The sequence below is a fragment of the Meles meles genome, chromosome 5 (assembly GCF_922984935.1).
Source record: "Meles meles chromosome 5, mMelMel3.1 paternal haplotype, whole genome shotgun sequence".
NCBI classification, from domain to species: Eukaryota; Metazoa; Chordata; class Mammalia; order Carnivora; family Mustelidae; genus Meles; species Meles meles.
The window spans coordinates 71,691,422-71,709,659 of NC_060070.1; the positions used below are offsets into that span (position 1 = coordinate 71,691,422).

General features: G+C 41.7%; 1 protein-coding gene across 20 annotated transcripts in view; it reads left to right on the forward strand.

Annotated features, from left to right (window-relative positions):
• Positions 1 to 18,238, forward strand: part of EPB41L2 (erythrocyte membrane protein band 4.1 like 2) — a 218,962-nt gene that overhangs the window by 139,305 nt on the left and 61,419 nt on the right. For all 20 annotated transcript variants that reach the window (XM_046004678.1, XM_046004670.1, XM_046004675.1 and 17 more), the window contains 3 exons: positions 9,827 to 9,869; positions 13,934 to 14,009; positions 17,282 to 17,500. In XM_046004678.1, coding sequence (XP_045860634.1) covers positions 9,827 to 9,869; positions 13,934 to 14,009; positions 17,282 to 17,500 — 338 coding nt within the window. The remainder of the gene's footprint in view (positions 1 to 9,826; positions 9,870 to 13,933; positions 14,010 to 17,281; positions 17,501 to 18,238) is intronic.

An 18,238-nucleotide genomic window follows, 5' to 3' on the forward strand; every position in this document is an offset into this window, starting at 1 on the left:
AGGGTCTGAAAATTTTATATTATTGTATGTTGGCAAATCTACAAATTTTAGAAGTGATATTAGCAGGTTAGTAATAACATTCTGTCCTAGAAATTGAGAATTTTGACCAGTATACTGGACGGGGGCAGAAAAGGGACCTTCTGCCTGGAAGAAAAGGAGTAACCCCAGCGTGAACAAGGACAGTGTGCATGAGGAATTTCTGGCTGTTTGACGGGGCTGCAGGGTGCGGTAGCTTCCGAGTCTCTGTACAGGAGGGACCTGGAGCAACTGGCAAGTTGGAAGGAGGAGCTGGGTACTTGTCTTGAAGCTGTGTTTCCTCAGCAAGCACAGTGTTTTTTTTTTTTTTTCTTTTTAATTTTTTAAAAGATTTTTTTTATTTATTTGACAGAAAGTAGGAGAGCACAAGCAGGGGGACTGTCAGAAGGAGAGGGAGAAGCAGCGCCATCCAGGCGCTCCAAGCACAGAATTTAACTTACATCATGGGTAAATTTCGGGTGCCTTGTGGGGAATCCTGATGGTCCTGGGAAAGCTAGGCAAAGAACAATTTTTGGAAGGTCTTGTATCTTGTGCTAAGGACCTTTATCCTGATAGGAAGGGTTTTTAGAAAGTGACATGGTTTGCATTTCAGAAAGAGTAACCTGTTGGTGGTTAGGAGGGGTTATTATAGTGGTTATTATAGAGGACTGAGACCAGAGGCGGGAAAGTCAGTTTTCTAGTCCAGAGGTGATGGAAACTAGGGCATGACATAAGAAGGAAAGATGAAGAGATAGAGATACTGAGTAGGGAATGTCTGTAGATGACTTTGTGGCCCACCATTTCTGTGGCATGAGGGCAATGGAGGGGTTGGCAGGGTAAGTCCCATGTTTGGCGCTTGGTAGCTGAGAAGCTTGTTGGAGACTTTTTACAAAGGGACTTTGGAAGAGGAGCAGCAGTTTGGGGTCGGGGGCGGAGATAAAATCTCATTTTCATTTTGCTAAGTTGGAAATACTGGTAGGTTGTTGACTACATGATGTTTGGGGATCAGGAAGTAGGTAGGTGAGGGCTGAGGAACGTTAACAGTATACTGAATATGAGAGTGGGATGGGACACCTGCCTGGCCCAGTTGGTTAAGCGCTTGCCTTAGCTCAAGTCATGATCCGGGGATCCTGGGATTGAGCCCCATATCAGTCTGCTTCTCCCTTTCTTTCTGGTCCCTCCTCACTCCTCCCCAGCCCATGTTCATGCTCACTCTCTCACTCTCAAATAAGTAAAAAAATCTTAAAAAAAAAAAAAAAAGAATGTGAGATATTTAAGAAAATTTGGCTATGAGGAGAGGTCAGGTGGGAGAATGAGACAAGAGAATAGAGGCCGGCACTGTCCAGTAGAACTTCATGATGGTGAGATGTTCTAGCCTGCTCTGTCTGTCTAGTATGGCAGCCACGAACCACAGATGGCTATTGATACCTTGAAATATGGCCGGTGTGACTGAGGAAGTGAAGTGAAATTTTATTCAACAGAACAAGTTTAAATTTAAGTAGTCTCTTGTGACTGCTGGCTATTTTATAGGACAGTACAGCACATTTACTAAGGATTTGGGGGGTTGACAGATTTGCTTGGATGGAAAGAACTTCGGCTTGGCTGTGGGGATGCCTGAGGAAAGGGTAAGGTTGGAGAGAGAGGAAAGGGATGATGATGTAGGACTCTGAAGTCAAGAAGAGGGTAAGTCTTGAGTAAAACGAGCAGCTTAATCCCCTGAGTCTGCAAGCAGTAAGCCCAGGAGTGGTGCAGCTGGAAGTAAGTCTGTGTCAAGTGAAGTGTGGGCTCAAAGCTCTAAGAGGGGGTAGCACTGGGGACCCAGAGAGGCAGGCGACTAAGAACAAGTATGTGGATTGCTGTTGACAGTGCAACCGAGCTTGGAGCTCATACAGTAGTGATGGCAGCAGAATATATTGGTGTGTGCCTTCTGCACCCTGGGAGTAGTAATGGAGAAATGGAGTATCGTGAGGGTTCCCAGTTGGCAGTGGTTATGGTAAGATCAACAGATGAGCTAGAAAATGGGAGCTGCTGCTGGAATGGTAATCTAGCTGATTATTCACGGGGACCCTGGAGGAAACATAGCTGAAGCTGAAATGGGATAACAATTTGGGAGAAAATGGCAGGGGCCAAGGGATGAAAGTCCAAAGAAGCTAAGAGCAGCTGCAGTGAAAATAAATGGGTAGAAAATTAGGAGAGGAAGGGGTTGTACCTGAGAGTAGGATGATGAAGTCTAACGAGGTGAACTCTGTGTGATGACAGGACCTCACGTTCTGCATGAGAGGGGGTAGCTGGAGTTCAGGAGAAGCTCAGGTACTTGAGGCAGAGAGTATTAGGATAAAGTTAAATTTGGAGAGGGGTTCTATATAGGATCCTCACTGATGAAAAGTGCAAATGTTTGAAAAGGAACTCCTAATTCCTTATTTTACCTTGTAGTTTCTCCTGTGACACGGGAGATGAAAATGCCCATACAGTTAGGCACGGGCTTTGTTATCTAGGCTTTAATCATAGAACATGGAGGGAATAAACTGGGGGTCCTTTCTGAGATGCAGACTTGTCAGAACATGAATGCTCACATGTAATTGACAATATATTTTTCATGTATAATCTGACATGCTTTCATAACTTTTGTATAATTTTTTATTCCTTGTCACTGATGTAAACAAAATTCAGTCCTCAAGATGTCTAGGCAAAAAAACTCTTATTTTTCTAATACAGATTTGAATGGTGTCCTAATTTTCCCACAGAATATCATTTCCATTGTATCAACTTAGCTTAATCAGTCCTATTGACGTTGAAACCCATGCAGTTTCAACAATAGGATACTGTATGGTACAGGAATTTAAGCTGCTTGCTTCATGCTGGATGTTATCTGTATTTATAGAAGCTTCAGTCACTTATTTCGACATAAATTGAAGGTGAGGTAAACCCATAGTTATTTGTATGAAAATTTTCCATGGAGAGAAAATCTAAACTTCCCTTTGCTTTTAGTGTAGTACTGTGTCTCCTGGTTGAGATCTTGGGTTGGAAGCCTTTCAATTTACTCTTAAGTATGAAAATCTATCATTATTACTGTTAGAACTTTTTAATGTCTCTTGAGAAGTTTTATGTACACTTTACTATGGAAAATGCCATTAAAAATATGTGGAATCAAGCAACATGTTGCTCATTTATATAGGGAATTTCAGTTCCATATAGTTCTTGTATTCATGTCTAACTGGAACCATCATTAAGGGTTTTGGACTCTCTTTAAAGGGAAAAATATTGTCTTGAATCTTTGATATTAATAGAGTTTGGCACCTGGCCCAGGGATTATGTTATTTTGCTTCAAGCCATATTGAAAGAGGAGTTTGTTACAAGTGTAGTTGTTATCCACAGCTAACTTTATGAAAGTTGATTAAAGTTTGTCTGATAGCGTGACCATTTCCCTCCAGAAACTCAAGCTAAAAACACAAATATTAAACTTTGTCACATATAAACTGTTCTTTAATAAAATTCTATGTTCAGTCCAGTGGCAACTTCTAATCCAAAGGCAGAAGTTTGAATCACGTTCTCCCAGATGCATAGTGAACATTTTGCTGTAACACAGAAAGCTTATAACTTTTCAGCTAACACCAGCATTAGGGCAGTGTTCTGTTAGACCTCATTTAGGCAAAGGTATAATAAAGGGGATCTGCTTCAGCGCTATAAATTCTTAAGGGAAATTGCAGATTTTAGGCAAACTTACACTCTTAACATTCGATAATACAGGGTCAGGTGAATTCAATGTCTCAGACCTGGCCAGCCTGAGAAGCACCATAAGTGAATGAGAAAGGCACAGTTAAGCATTTTGAAAAAAAACTTCTAACTCTGGGGTCTTAGCATCCAGCCTGAAAGGGAATCAGGTGAGATGGACATTTCTGGCGGGGGGTATGGGGGGGAGGAATTTGGAGGTAGGTGTTGTGAGGGTGTCCTGGGTCCATATCTAGGTCTGGTTTGCTCAGTGGCCTGCCACCCAGGCAGCAGCCCATCCAGACCACGAATGGACTGCCACTGGTCGATGGGCTTGGCCTCTCCTCTTTGTCCAGTGGAAGTGGTTAGCACCTTGGCAGAATAAAGACTGTGAAGCTTGACATTATTGGATACAGCTGTTTAGTGTGATGTGGTGGAGTTCAACGACACACTTGTACGTAGGAACGTGGAAGGCAGTGATCTGCTAGGGCTTTCTGCGGGAGGTTGTCAACAATAGAACATTTAGCCAGTGAAGGCTAGGCGTCTAGCTGTCAAGCCAGTTAAAGGACTCGAAAATGTCTCTCTTCCTTCAACTTTTGGGAAAATACAACTTTTGAGCCATACTGCTCAAAGGATGGTCCGGGGAACCCCAGCATAGGCACTACCTAGAATTTGTTAGAAAGGAAAATTCCAGGTCCTTGGGGTGGACATAGGAGTCGTAATCTGTGTTTTGACCAGATCTTCAGGGGACTCAGGTAAACCTTTAAGGCTTGAGAAGCACCGTGTAGAGGGACCAAATATTCTTTTGAGGTGCCACAATTGTAGAAGTTGGAGTGTTACAAAAGCCAAGGGAGTAGGGGGCCCTGATAAGCCCAAGTAGCTCAGGGTTCCAGATGTGTGCCAACAGCCATGGACACTTAGGTAAGAGTGAGGCCCATACCCGTTATGTGTGGACGTTTAGACGTTCTATATAGGATCATCTTATGAATCTATATGTAACAATTCATAATCAAGGGTTTATCTTTTTGTAGATGTTTTTGATGTTAGAGGATAATTGAAAATCACATTTATTTAACCTTTTTTTTTCTGGTATTGGCTATTAGAAATGTCATAGAGCAGACTTGGCTAACCATGACTGTTTTACCTTCAAATTTGTAGTTAGCAGGAATAGGGGAGCAGAGCCTCTCTAACTGACAGAAGCACTTCAATCCCACAAGAAATATGTGTATAGATACCTGCTTTGGTCCTTAGATTTCTGCAACCTTGTAAGGCAGGTTTTTGTTTGGTTTTTAACTTTTTGTGTGTGTCATTTATTCCTTTGGCAGTTCAGCGAGTTCTATGGGCTGCTTCTCAGAACAGTGTTTTAACTGTATAATAAAAGTACACAGGCCTATAAAGGAAGCCAATAAATTACATTCCCCAAATACTCATTAAATTTGGATAGTCACCAGCATCTAGTCCCTACAGTCATTTCGAAATACCGATTAGTTTAAGAGAGACTTCAAGATCTGCAGCAACTGTAGTGGGAAGCTAAGAGTGCTGCTGAAATTAACCAGGTTTTTTCTCCTGCATTCATAATAATTGATGGTAAAATGCTAAATTTCTTAGAGGTTAGTGAAAGGAAGGATGTATCATTTTGTTCCCCCAACTGATTCATAGTTTCCAGTTTCATGTTCTAAGATGATTCAATAGCTCTGGGTTCTAGGACCCCATTTTAATTTCAGTTTACTTCTGTTGGAAGCCTATGATAGGATTCCTTGTAGTTTTTATTTATTCCTTGGTTTACCTGATGTTCATTCAGAAAATAAATATGGGTTGAGTTCATACGTTGGGTACAGAGTGGTGGTTAAAAGGGGAAGGTGAGGAGAAGGATACCAATGGAGTGAATTACTGTCCCTGCCCTTAAGTGTAGCTGCCAAAATACTTTTATTTCTAAGAAGCCAAGATAAATTTTATTGAAATCTGGTGTGGATTTTAGCTCTTTCTTAAAAAAAGTTTTGCCTTGTTGCTTGTACCTTAAGGTTTGGGAAACACTGAGAAAAATCCCCCCCATCTGGCCCAATTATGAATTGCCTGAAATTGTCACTTAAAATAGATTCTCAGGCCCCTTCCCTGGAGAACGTTTCAGGTGGACCATGGGGAAAACTGTGTTTTTAATAAATTTGCCAGATGGATTCTTATCAGACAAAACTTAGTAGAGCTTAGCTAGATAATACTTTAACAGGTGCATAGAAACGTATGGACTAATGATACTGGTAATTATTTTCGTGAGAAGGGATTGTGCTGTTTAATGTGTTGCCTTTGTTTCCAGGAAGGTTCTTCCCTATAGTCCGACAGCTTAAAGGGCTGACATTATCCAGTTTTCTATGAAGGAAAGGGGTTGCTTTTTATTTCATCTGGCCCATGAAGATAGTATGTCTGATTTATTATTTTTTGTGCATAAAAATATTCAAATAAACATTAATTTCTTTAATATAGAACTTCTTTAGCATATCAGCTTTGGAAATACAAAGTTGTGTGAAGAACGGATATATATCCAAAGGTGATAGGCCAGTTTATCATAGCAAAAAAGCCCATCTGTTAAAGGTACTGGGTAAAGTACTTTGCATTTGTACTTATTTTTCAGGAGGCATTTGAAGGAATGGTTGAAAAGAACTAGCCTGTGAGGTACATATTGTGGTCCTCACCTAGAGTTGAGCAAACTGAGGCTTAAGGAAGCCAAAGAATGAGCCCAAGGTCACAGAGTTGGTGAAAGCCAGAATTGGACTCCATGTAGCTTTCATTCCAAAGTCTATAAATGTAGTGGCCAAATTTTTAAAAGAATTGGAATTTTGCACCATAATCTCTCATGGTGTGTGTGTGTGTGTGTGTGTTTGTGTGTGTGTTTCCATGTGTGTGTCCCTATATGCACACGCATATACCCGCATGCATTAATGTCCTTCTCGGATGCCTCCCCTCCTTCTGTGTCTGCTTCTTGATCCATCTAGCACTCTCCAAGTGTCAAAAGCAAAAAATTAATTTTTACTTGTTAAATATTTATTTGTTATATACTTGTATGTTATATATATGTTATTAATTTGTAATTGATAATGCAGATAATAGACTTCTATTTCTTTTAAAAGTCACATTGTCTTTTTTTGCCTTTTGACGTATGAGTTTATGACCCTAGACGATAAAATTCTATCCCACTCAGGATTTTGGTACTCACCGGAGCTAATTATTCAAATAATAGCCACTCTAATAAAAGTACTCTAACTTTGGTCTTTTAAGATGACCAGGCAGATATCAGTCAACAGCTATTAATTTAGTACTTAATGGTTGCCTAAAGCTGCTGAGTGCTGTGGAGGATACAGGTAATGGGGTCTGTGATCACCCCTGCAGAGTTGTGCAAGGGTGAGGGAGACCTCCTGATTCCGGGGGCAGTGTTGGGGAAGTGAGCGTGCTCAGCAAAGGGAAGACCAGTCGGTAGGTGGCCAGAGTCCCTTCTCCTGCCACTGTTGGGTCACATCAGTAAACTCAGCCCACATCGTGTGTGGGTCGGGGTCTGAAGAAAGGGAAAGAAGTCACTTCAATCTTCCAGTACTCTGGCTGGCCGTACTGTGGAAAGGGGCCGGGAGAATGACACCATGTCTGAATTTGGCTGGCTGGTGCATGGAAACTTCTCACTCATCCTCCCAGGTCTATAGAGCTCTTTCACACTCTCCGTGCTGTGCAGAAACCCTGCAGGGACTTTGTACAAGGGATTGGGGCTGCAGGTGAGAATGAAAGGTGCCAAGTGACGGGGACACAGGGCTATACCTTGGGGTCCCAGAAGATGACACTGCTCCCGCCATTGTCCTCCACCTTCTGCGGCAGGCATCTGTAGCACCTGTCACAGAGTGAGACCTGGAAGGGTCTGTCTGAGTTGTTGGAGACCAGGGAAGTCGTTTCCCTTCATACTCTCTCTGTGTTCATGTTTTGAGCCCCCCCCCCCACCCTTTCAGTTGACAAGCCGTTGTCGCTGATTCAGTTTCCTTACTGTGGTGGTTGCTTCCTTGGATGAAAGGCCATAACACATCAGACCCTCCTTCGCCTCTTCCCCAGCTTCTCCCCGTCTGGGCTAGAGACTGAATGGTGTGTTTTTCTCTTTCCTGTGTACCCTCCTCACACCCGGCCATTTGTGGGCCAGCTGTTGTGGGGAGACAGCAGCTGCAGGGCAAGGAAACTGAATGCCAGGCTCTTTCCTAAGGGGAGAATTCGAGCTGCTCCCCAACTTAGCACTGGAGGTACCATTGGAGCGTCCCACTGGCCCTCCCCGTGGATAGGCCGTGCAGCTGGGACACCAGTAATATGATACTCAGCCAAGCTCTCGTAGTTCTTTATTGAGACGTTTGGATATCACCAGTTTTAAAACAGAGCATGCACACCTTGGGTCCTTGCTGTCCTGAGCGCAAGCCGTGAGCAGTGTAGTAAAACCTACTTTGTTTTCAAAGCATCCTCTTACTACTTTTTAATAATGGGAGTTAATGTTCTGTTGTTCCAGTTCAATAGGATTGTTAAGACAGTAGACTTATTTTCTGCCTAAGGACAAACATCTTAATTATTTGCTTTATATAGCTGAAGAAAATTCTGTTTAAGCACAGATGTTATGTTATTTGGGCTGCTTTTAGAATAAATGAAACTTATTTATTGTAAAGCCAATTATAGTTGAACCTTGAATAACATGGGGTCATTAATAAAGAGACAACTAGGGGCGCCTGGGTGGCTCAGTGGGTTAAGCCTCTGCCTTCGGCTCAGGTCATGATCTCAGGGTCCTGGGATCGAGCCCCGCATGGGGCTCTCTGCTCAGCAGGGAGCCTGCTTCCTCCTGTCTCTCTGCCTGCCTCTCTGCCTACTTGTGATCTCTCTCTGTCAGATAAATAAATAAAATCTTTAAAAAAAAAAATAAAGAGACAACTATGAAGTGAGTATTTGAGTGGTATGGGTCCATTTATGCACAGATTCTTTCGATAAATACAGGACAGTTCTGTAATTGCTCATGATTTTCTTAACATTTTCTTTTCTCTTTATTATAAGAATACAGTGTATAACATATATAAAATATGCATTAATTGCCTTGTTTATGTTTTTGGTAAGCCTTCTGAGTAATGGGAGGCTATAGTAGTTAAGCTTTGGAGGAGTCAAAAGTTATATGTGGAGTTTTTACTGTGGGGGGTCAGCCCCGCTAACCTCCACATTGTCTGGACCTTAACTATTTCAGTTGGTATATTGTATCTTAAAAAATATATTTGTTCTGCATTAATGAAGATAAAGTAAGGTGAACTTTGAGAGGTTTGACTTGAGGAAGGCAGGGGAAGTAAATAATATATAGACAGAAAATGAAATATAAATAATTTTTTTGGTTGGGTCTTTTGCTGTTTGTTAACTTGGAGAGAGAAATGTTTAAGGTCCTTAGGTGTTTTGAAACCACGTAGTCCAAAAAATTTTTTTCTTTTTTTTTAAAGATATAGTGGTTTCCTAGAACCTTTCTCAAAGGGTAGAAAGGGGGAAGTGAAAGGGAGTGCCTTGTGATTTGACTTCCCACTTGGCGTGAAGTTTAAAAAGGATGTTGCATGAAGAGCAGGAAGGACACGACCAGCTCCTCCAGCCAGACAGTACTTCTCCACAGCATTGTATAGTTGCAGGGAAAAAGAAAGTGTAGGCTTCAGTAGTTGAGATAATCGTGTCGGATTGGGGTGTATATACTTGGAAGAGCCAATTATTGTCCTTGCCTCAGCTCTCATTTCAGTGCCCACTGGGGCTGACTGCTGGCCATTCTGTTACACAATAAGGACTACATGTAGGTATATTGTGTCTCATCATTTGGATAGACGTTTGCTTTCAGATCCAAGAAAATGAGGCCCAAGAGACCCACCTTAAAGTGTTTTAGTGTTTTATCTATAACACACACACACGCATTCAAAAACAAATCAATACTTAACCCAGTGGAATGCTAATAGGTGAAAGCTGCTTAAAATAAGAATTTATGTTTACACTTAAGTATGTGAACTGTAAACTGTTCCATTTTTTGACTCTGAAATATGTTTTATGGCTTAATTAACCTTTTCCCCCCCTCCTCCTGTAGAACTGGCTAGATCCTGCAAAAGAAATAAAGAGACAACTGCGAAGTGAGTATATAAATAATCTTACTTCTTACTTATCTTTACATCTATTTCTATCTTTAATGAAATTCATATGAATGTTGACTGGAATACTAGTGATTTTTGCATTTATATCATAAAGGAAGCTAAGGATACTAACAGTATTTTTGTAGAATCATGACTTTATTTGATACATGGCTTAATGACTATTCTGGTCAGGAGGTTCTAGACTCCTAGTCCTAAATATTCCCTCACAATGTCTTACCACTATGAAGTAATATCTGACCTTTCTTCTGGGAAAAGAATGAGGAGCTGCTTTGTGTAACTTTCACTGTTGATGTAAAGTCTACTCCAGGCAACGAATTATTATGATGGCTTTGTCTACTTTGTTTTGGAAGTGTGTAATTGGTTTAATTAATAGGCTTGTCTCTGGCCCCAGAGGCGTAGACACGTGGCTCCTCCATGTGTTGGAGCGCAGACTCCAGGGCAGGAAAGCCTGGGCACACCATCTCTTCAGTCCTCTGTGACGATCGCCTTCTCTACTCTTTGTTCCACTGTCCAGGACTGCTCTGCATGCTCTTTGCATCTGGGTTACTAGTCCGTCCTGTTGCATTTCCCATTTGCTCTCACGGTAGACTTCCGAAGTGACTTGAGCTATGTCCCCTCACCAGCCACAGCTCCTTCAGCAGTTCTGCCTCTGCACATGGCCTTGCCCGTGGCCATTCTTAGGATATCTGTGCCAGGAAATGTCATTGCTCCAGAAAACTCTCTGCTAGGGATCCGGATACTCAATTTACTTCAGGGTGGGTGAATGACCAAATAGAAAAGGTAGGGAGCCATGAAGAGCTGAAATTTTTAGACGGGAGAACTCCGTTCTCACCAGCCCTTCCAGACTGTGGGCCCCGGAGCTGTCCAGGGAGGAACCATTTCTCTGAGTGCCGGCCTGCACGGCACCCTTTGTGCTGTTGGTTTCATGCTCTGCTGATTGATTATTCCCAACATCAACACACTGGAATGAATCTGTATGCTTTCCTTCTGTCCCTTACCGTCCACCTTCTGTCTCATGTTAGGACCTCCATGGCTGTTTTCTTCATTTCTTTTTCTTTCTCGCTGAAATCCTTAATCTTTTTGGTAGTTTTCCTATCGTTTCTTCTCAGCTCCCTTTTAAAATTCTGAGCATAAACCTTATTTTCCCATTTCTTCTCCTTGTAGACTCCTCTTTCTCTTCCTTTTTAAAGAAGATATCTTTGAATAGAATGACTTTCCTGATTCATCCAGGATGGGGGATTTCTTGCGATGTAGGACTTTTAGTGCTGAAACACCAATAATCCCGAGCAGACTGGGATGGTTGGTCACCCTGACTGTTACTACTCCTGGCTTTCCAGCAGCCTTTCCCAACACTCTCTCTTCCCCCTGCATTTATTATCTTGGTGTTTTGTCCATTTATGCTTGGTTCATCATGGTAAAGGGGGAAGAAAAGAAAAGGAGTAGTTAGACACATAAGTGTTATGCTGACATTACGGAAGAAAGGAGAGCCCTGGAATGTTTCCTTTGTCTTATGTATAGTTGTTCTAGGTCCGCAGAGTACATGAATTCAAAAAGGTACGGATGCTTGGTTCTTTGGCTTTATCTGAAACCAGACCTTACAAACCAGACTTGCTATGGTAAGTGACCCAAACCATAGCAAGAACAGGATAACCTCTGAAATGTGATTGATGTTCCATTGACTTGTTTCCTATGGTCTGGTTTTGGCATTTTGTTGAGTATGTTTCTGTGTTGCTCATGTGAGAGTCCTGGAAAGTCCTAATTTTGGGGAGGTAAGACTCTTGTTGATTATGAATCATGGTCTTGTGTTTTGATTATTTGTGAAGTTTTTTTAGAGTTATTTCAGGACCTTTGCGCCTGTGGTTTGGCAAGAGGAATAACAGTAACAAATAGCACTTGGCTTTTTCAGACGGTTGGAGCTGGTTCTCTAAATGGAATCCTGGGTTGTTCCGATGGGGAAAGGAGGCTGAGGAGATTGTTTTAGCTGTTGCCTTTACCTCTTCCTTTCTGCTTGGGTCAAAATGGACCAAAGAACTGCTAGTTTTAAGCTCCCCCAGCTGCTCTTATACTTTGTTACTTTTCAGTTAATAGGCACTTAGCAAAGGTAAACGTTCATCTTTTTTCACTGACTTTTGAAAACTGACGGCCTCTTAGTTCCTGTTCAAAATTTTCTTTAAAACCTTTCTCTGATGTACATGAATAGGACCTGCATGGGATTCCTATATAAATGGTCCATAGCTAGATGGACTATTCACATATTGCCAGGAAATTTTGTGGCCACATTTAATGCACAGTTTAGCATTATTAGTGCTAAAATGTAAGTGTTCTATTAGAAAGGTCTCCCTGCAGTCCTACCCAGGCAAGTGTGTGCTCATGGTACTATCTGGAAAACAGAGAATAAAGCTCCATTAAGAACTGATGATCCTTTGCTGACTTTGCTTCGTTATGGGTTGGCAGTCACCTTGAAGAATGCATATTCCCACCCAGCATGTGCTGTAGGACCGGGAAGTCTCGCTCTTCAGGAAAGTCCTCTCCCCCGTATTTTAGTATTTAGTGTGACACCAGATGGAAATGCAAGGTTGGCTTTATCAGTGGGATAGGGGTGTGTGGAACCTGAGGGCAGTACAGGTGCATGTGTGTTCCCAGTGGCCTTCCCGTGAGTATCTGTTGACTGCAGACTAGAGAAGCATTAATGTGATGGTGGTGAGCAGAGAACAAAACAGCCCGTTGGAGAGGAGAATGGGATGCAGTACAATTTCCTTCGAGTCCACAAAGTAAAGCAACCAGGAGGCCTTCAAATATGGATGGAATGAAAACAACCTGAGGGTTTTGAAGGGTCAGGGGTGGGAGGTTGGGGGAACAGGTGGTGGGTGATGGGGAGGGCACGTTTTGCATGGAGCACTGGGTGTTGTGCAAAAAGAATGAATACTGTTACGCTGAAAAAATTAATAAAAAGGGGAAAAAAAAAAAAAGAAAAAAAAAAAAAAAAAAAAGAAATACCACGTGCACACTTTTGTTGATTTTTGGAAGTACTGTGAACTTTGAGCACAGCCCTAGGTTCTGACCAGTGGAATTATTTGGATTCCTTTCGGAAAATAATACCTGCCCTCTGCCCAGAGTTGTGTTTTTCTTCCTTTTCTTATTTTTAAAGTCATCCAAAGTATGACCTATCAACCATTAATTGAATGTTAATGTACAGACAGCAGTGTTTTAACTTAGACTAAGTCATTTCTGACATGGTTGTTTGCTCTGTTCATTCGTTGCGGCGCAGTACAGCCAAGCATATGTTACATATGATGAATATACTTACATCTGCTCCATGAAACCTGGGAATAATTCTATTGTAAAATATTGTGATATTTTACTGTTCTTTCCCTTCTTTGGGATTTCTTTGAACACTTTCTTCAGCTTGCCCATTAATCATTTCTTAAATAGCTATAGTGATCAGTGATTATCTCCCTTCTCCCAACAATCTACAAATCTTAAAATACTTTAAAAAAAACTGTAAGGAATATTTGGCATGTAGATATATGGTGGTTAAAACAAACCTTAAAATGATTACGTGGAGGTCATAGTAAAATTTTTGCGTAATATGTCACCGTATAAAACATTCGAAGTATTAGTAAATGTTTATTAAAAAAAAGTGAATCTGGGGTCCCTGGGTGGGGCAGTCTGTTAAACATCCTATTCTTGATTTCAGCTCAGGTAATGATCTCGGGGTTTTGACCCTGAGTCCTGTTTTGGGCCCTGAGCTCAGTGGGCAGTCTGCTGGAGTTTCTCTCTCTCTGTCTCTGCCCCTCCCTGCACTCTCTCTCAAATAAATAAATCTTTTGAAAACAAAAGTGAATCTATTCTCTAATAGTGGGTTATGTATGTAATTTTTATTTTTCATTGTTTTTATAGTTTTCTTAATACTAAAAAATGAAATTCTCCAAACTGATTCATAGTAGGACTCGCATGTACTGTTCAAACATTAACATTTAATTTCTATCAAAATAAGTGGTCATTCTGTTGGTTGAATAAATAACCATATTTAATAATTACAGATCTTCCTTGGCTGTTCACCTTTAATGTGAAGTTTTATCCTCCTGATCCTTCTCAGTTGACTGAAGATCTCACCAGGTACTTTATCCTTATATTTTAAAACAAATCTCTACTTACAGCTCTCATTTATTTTTGTGCCATGGAGAATAATGGTAATTTCAGGATCAAGGCCAAGATATTTTTTCATAAGTGGAATTCTAGAAGTTTCCTTGGAAATGAGTGTACTCCAAAAGAGTTGGAAATGTTGCCAGTTTCAAAATTTTAATCACTTTTTTAAAATTTCCCCATTTGCAGTTGAGTAATGGAATATTAAAAAATTATATCTCTGACAACTTAGTTTCTTAGTTACACTTTTAAAAATCATTGCTATTTAATATTTCATATTAATACTAAGATTGTTTTTATTATATAATCCTTGTGTACCTGTGTACTACTCTCCTATCAATCACAAAGGTGATAGAAGTGTAGAAAAAGGAAATTATTTTGAAAAGCCCATTTTGGTGGGCGGGGGGTGGTGGTCTCCTACCTCTTAGGGAGGAAAAAAAAACTAATAAGGTAGGCTTTCCTAATAGCTATTTCATTTCCACCTCCTTTAAGATTGGGCTACACAAATAGATGCTTAAGTTGCAGATAAAAAATTCAGTTGAGGAGCCAGAGCATTTACTGACTCTGAGAGTGACTGAGTATCTGAATAGTAACCAAGGAACATCTGAATCCCCAAGAGCCTTGACCTCTTAACCCTATTCAGCGTGGTTACCGGCGATAGGACTTACTAGCTTTGGTAAGAATAGGTGCATAGATTACATGGTCAAGGAAAACTGTGTTCAGAATACACTTTTAGAAGGGCACAGGGTCTTACTGGAAAACTCTGCTTTGGATTCCTGTGGTTCCTGTGTCCTTGATGCTTTCTGTTAGTCCAGTCTTGTGGTCAGACATCAGGTCCTTTCAGTGCTTAAGGGTGCGTGATACCCACGTGAAAGAGGAATGGAGGAGATTCCTTTCTAAATCTGGATAAATGACAAATCTCGCCCCCGCCCACCGCTGCTTGTTGCTGGATAGGGGTTTTCTCATACTAAGTGAGCTGTGATCGAATTAGCTTCAGCTAGTAAATAATAGACCGTAGCCTTTGTAACTGCACAGTGAGCTGCTTGGGAGCATCAGGCTTGACGGGTTGATGTGCTCTGGAGACAGAGCCTCACCACAGGAATGCCTTTGACCACTGCAGCGGGGGTTTTGTGACCCAGCTCCCTGTCTTTACATACACTTCTTGCCGTAATTTGTTTGGGGGATGGTAATCCTCCACTGATTGCAGTTTACAGCATCCGTAAATGCTTGGGTTTTTCTTTGAAATGGGGCTTGAACAGTCTCACTGTGTGTGGTGGGAGGAATGAGATGGTTTGTTGAGCAAATAACCGAAGGCCTCAGCAGGCAGCCTGAGACGAGCTACCTGCCTGGAGCCCAGATGTCAGGACTGAATCTTTCCCGTGGCTGGAGTGCAAATTTAGAAGCTGAGGTGGCTTTTGAGGCATCGAGGAACACTGTTCAGAATAACATTTGAAGGTTGCCGGGTCCTGCTCTGTGAAGAAGGTAGAGCTGGGAAGTTCAGGAAGCTGCTGGAGTTGTTGTCGGAAGTTTCTGGGCCTTCAACTTTGTCTTTGAAAACAGGAACGGGCCAGTGTGAAAAGTCAAGACTATTATCTAAAAAGAGAAAGAGATCTTAGAACTAGATGGAATCTTTATGTTGAGGTCTTCAAAGTGCCATAGAATGTGGAGAACAAGCCCTGTTCTTGATCAGACTTCGAGAATCGAAGAATACCCTGGAATCCTAGTTTAAAATTGAATTTTCTAAAAATAAAATAAAGAAAATAAAAATTAAAAAAATAAAATTGAGTTTTCTAGAGTTAATGCAGTTGGGCATGTGGTATTTCAGGATCAAGGGAATATAATCCTCCTTAGAAAGAGAGCTCCTGCCATGCATAAAAATCCTCAGACTGTAGTGACAGTGAGGGGACTTCCACTCTCTCAGAAGACCATTGAGCACTCGCCGTGGGGCAAGTACATGGCTAACTGGCAATAGGCCGATGATAAACCAGGTCTCTGCCCTGCCTGACGGCGGACTCAGTGGTAATCTAGGTATGACTGAACTGGATGATGGCTGACCGCACGTTCCAGATTGTGCTTGTCCAACCCAACAGCCTGCTGGAACGCATGTGACAGAGTGCAGGAGGAGACCGGGCCGACACACCAGCAAAGAAAGAAAGAAAGAAGGTAGCTGGCCGCTGATAGGAATGACACTCTCTAAAAGACCTTCAAGGACGGGGTCATTCAGTTTGGAGGGGTCGATGGTAATCTTTATTAGCAAGTAGTTAAATTCAAGAGAAGAAATCAAGTTTTAAAATGTCAGCAAAGGCGTTGGTAGTGCCCTGCCCCCAGTTCCTCATAGAATATAAATAACATGGTTGTGCATGTCATTTAGTGGAAAATGGAATGTTTTGTAACTAACTGTGTAGTAAAACCACTTGGAACATAGAATAATAACCACTCATAACATAACATTATAATTATAAAGATTATTCTTATTATGGCTGTTAGGTATTGATTCCCAGATAACATGTTGTGTGTTTTATTTATATTATCTAATTTTTATCTTCACCTTCAAAGGGGGGATAGAATTCTCATTTTACAGGTGGGAAATTATCCTTGGGCAAGTAAATGAGCTTGCTCAAGGTCGCTCAGGGTCAGCTGGACCTGTCCCTGAAGCTCATGTTTTTTCCATTCTAGAGTGAACTAGCTGCCGCTTTAGATGGAGTAAACGGGCAGTAAGGGCTTTAAAGTAAAGACTGACTTATAATCGTTGTCTGGTTTTCTTTTCCAGAAAAAGAAATTAGTATGAAAAGTCTAGGAAGGATAAAGGGTGGGTGACCTTAGCTCTTACAAATGCTTAAGAACAGCTGTTTTTAAAACTTCATTAGTCTTTACAACTTTTGAGGGACATGCAAATTTTGATTACAGTTTTAAATCAAAGGAGTGCAGTCTAAGTGATTAGAATTTTTACCTTCAGTCACAAAGCTCTTTACTGGGATCCTAATATGCTGAGTCCGCAATAGCAGCTCAGAATTCCCCTTCTGTTGCTCAGCCAGCTAGACTCACATGCTATGAATAAGCCACAGGGTCCAAGCCCAAGGAGCTGGGCGGACTTCCTGTTCGAGAAGACAGTTTTTGCTGTGGGCATCCAGAGTTGCCCGTATTGTCTGTTTGGTTTCAAAGGCATAGGAGAACTCAAGGATTCTTAGTGCTGCAGTCCTAACTGATGTCCTTCCCCACTCTTTCTCCCCCCTCGCTCCTCACAGATACTTCTTGTGCCTTCAGCTTCGGCAGGACATTGCCTCCGGCCGCCTGCCTTGCTCGTTCGTGACACACGCCCTCCTGGGATCTTACACACTGCAGGCTGAACTTGGGGACTATGATCCAGAAGAACATGGCGGTAGTGACCTCAGTGACTTCCAGTTTGCCCCCACACAGACGAAGGAGCTGGAAGAGAAGGTGGCAGAGCTGCATAAAACCCACAGGTCTGGCAACTCGCTTCCCGGAGAGAGAACAGCTGTGGGAGATTTAACCCGCTTCCCTCCTCACACTTGCTGGACATCTGAGCGTAGTTGACAAGATTAGCCTGCTTTTCTGTCTGGAGCCTCCCTTAGTGCTAATCCGGACAGCTTGTAGCCCCTGTGATAGCCTTTCATTGTGTTCAGGACTCTCCTGTGAAGAACAGTGCTCATGGCCCTCAGTGCTTTCATTTGTTGAAAAAGTTACTCCTCCCTCGGACAGCTCCTTCCGCCTCCTCCCAAACCTGTCCCCTAACACACACACACACCCATGCACACCAGACATACCCGCATATGTTTGGCATTTACTATGTATTCTGCCTTTTGCTTTTATTCTCCGATTTGCTAAGGCTGGAGAGATAGTGAGGATTTGGGGTTTGAATCAGAAATGTGGCTGGTCGTGGACGGAGGAGCAGTAACTGAAATGTACGGGTGTTTCCTCCATGCACAAAAGATGACCTTTGCTTTAGCAGTTAGGCTTAACTTACTTACTTAATACCATAGTAAATATACCATATTATATTTCAAGAACTTTTATATCTTTGTGAAAATGTGTTTTTTAGCACGTGTTTAAAAAATTCTCACTACAAAATTATAGTTTGCTCCATATTACAGGGTTGAAATTTTGTAAAAAAATTGACCAAAATGCCTGGAAAGGAACTTACAGAAATTAGAAATTTTGAAACAGACCATATTCATTGATTT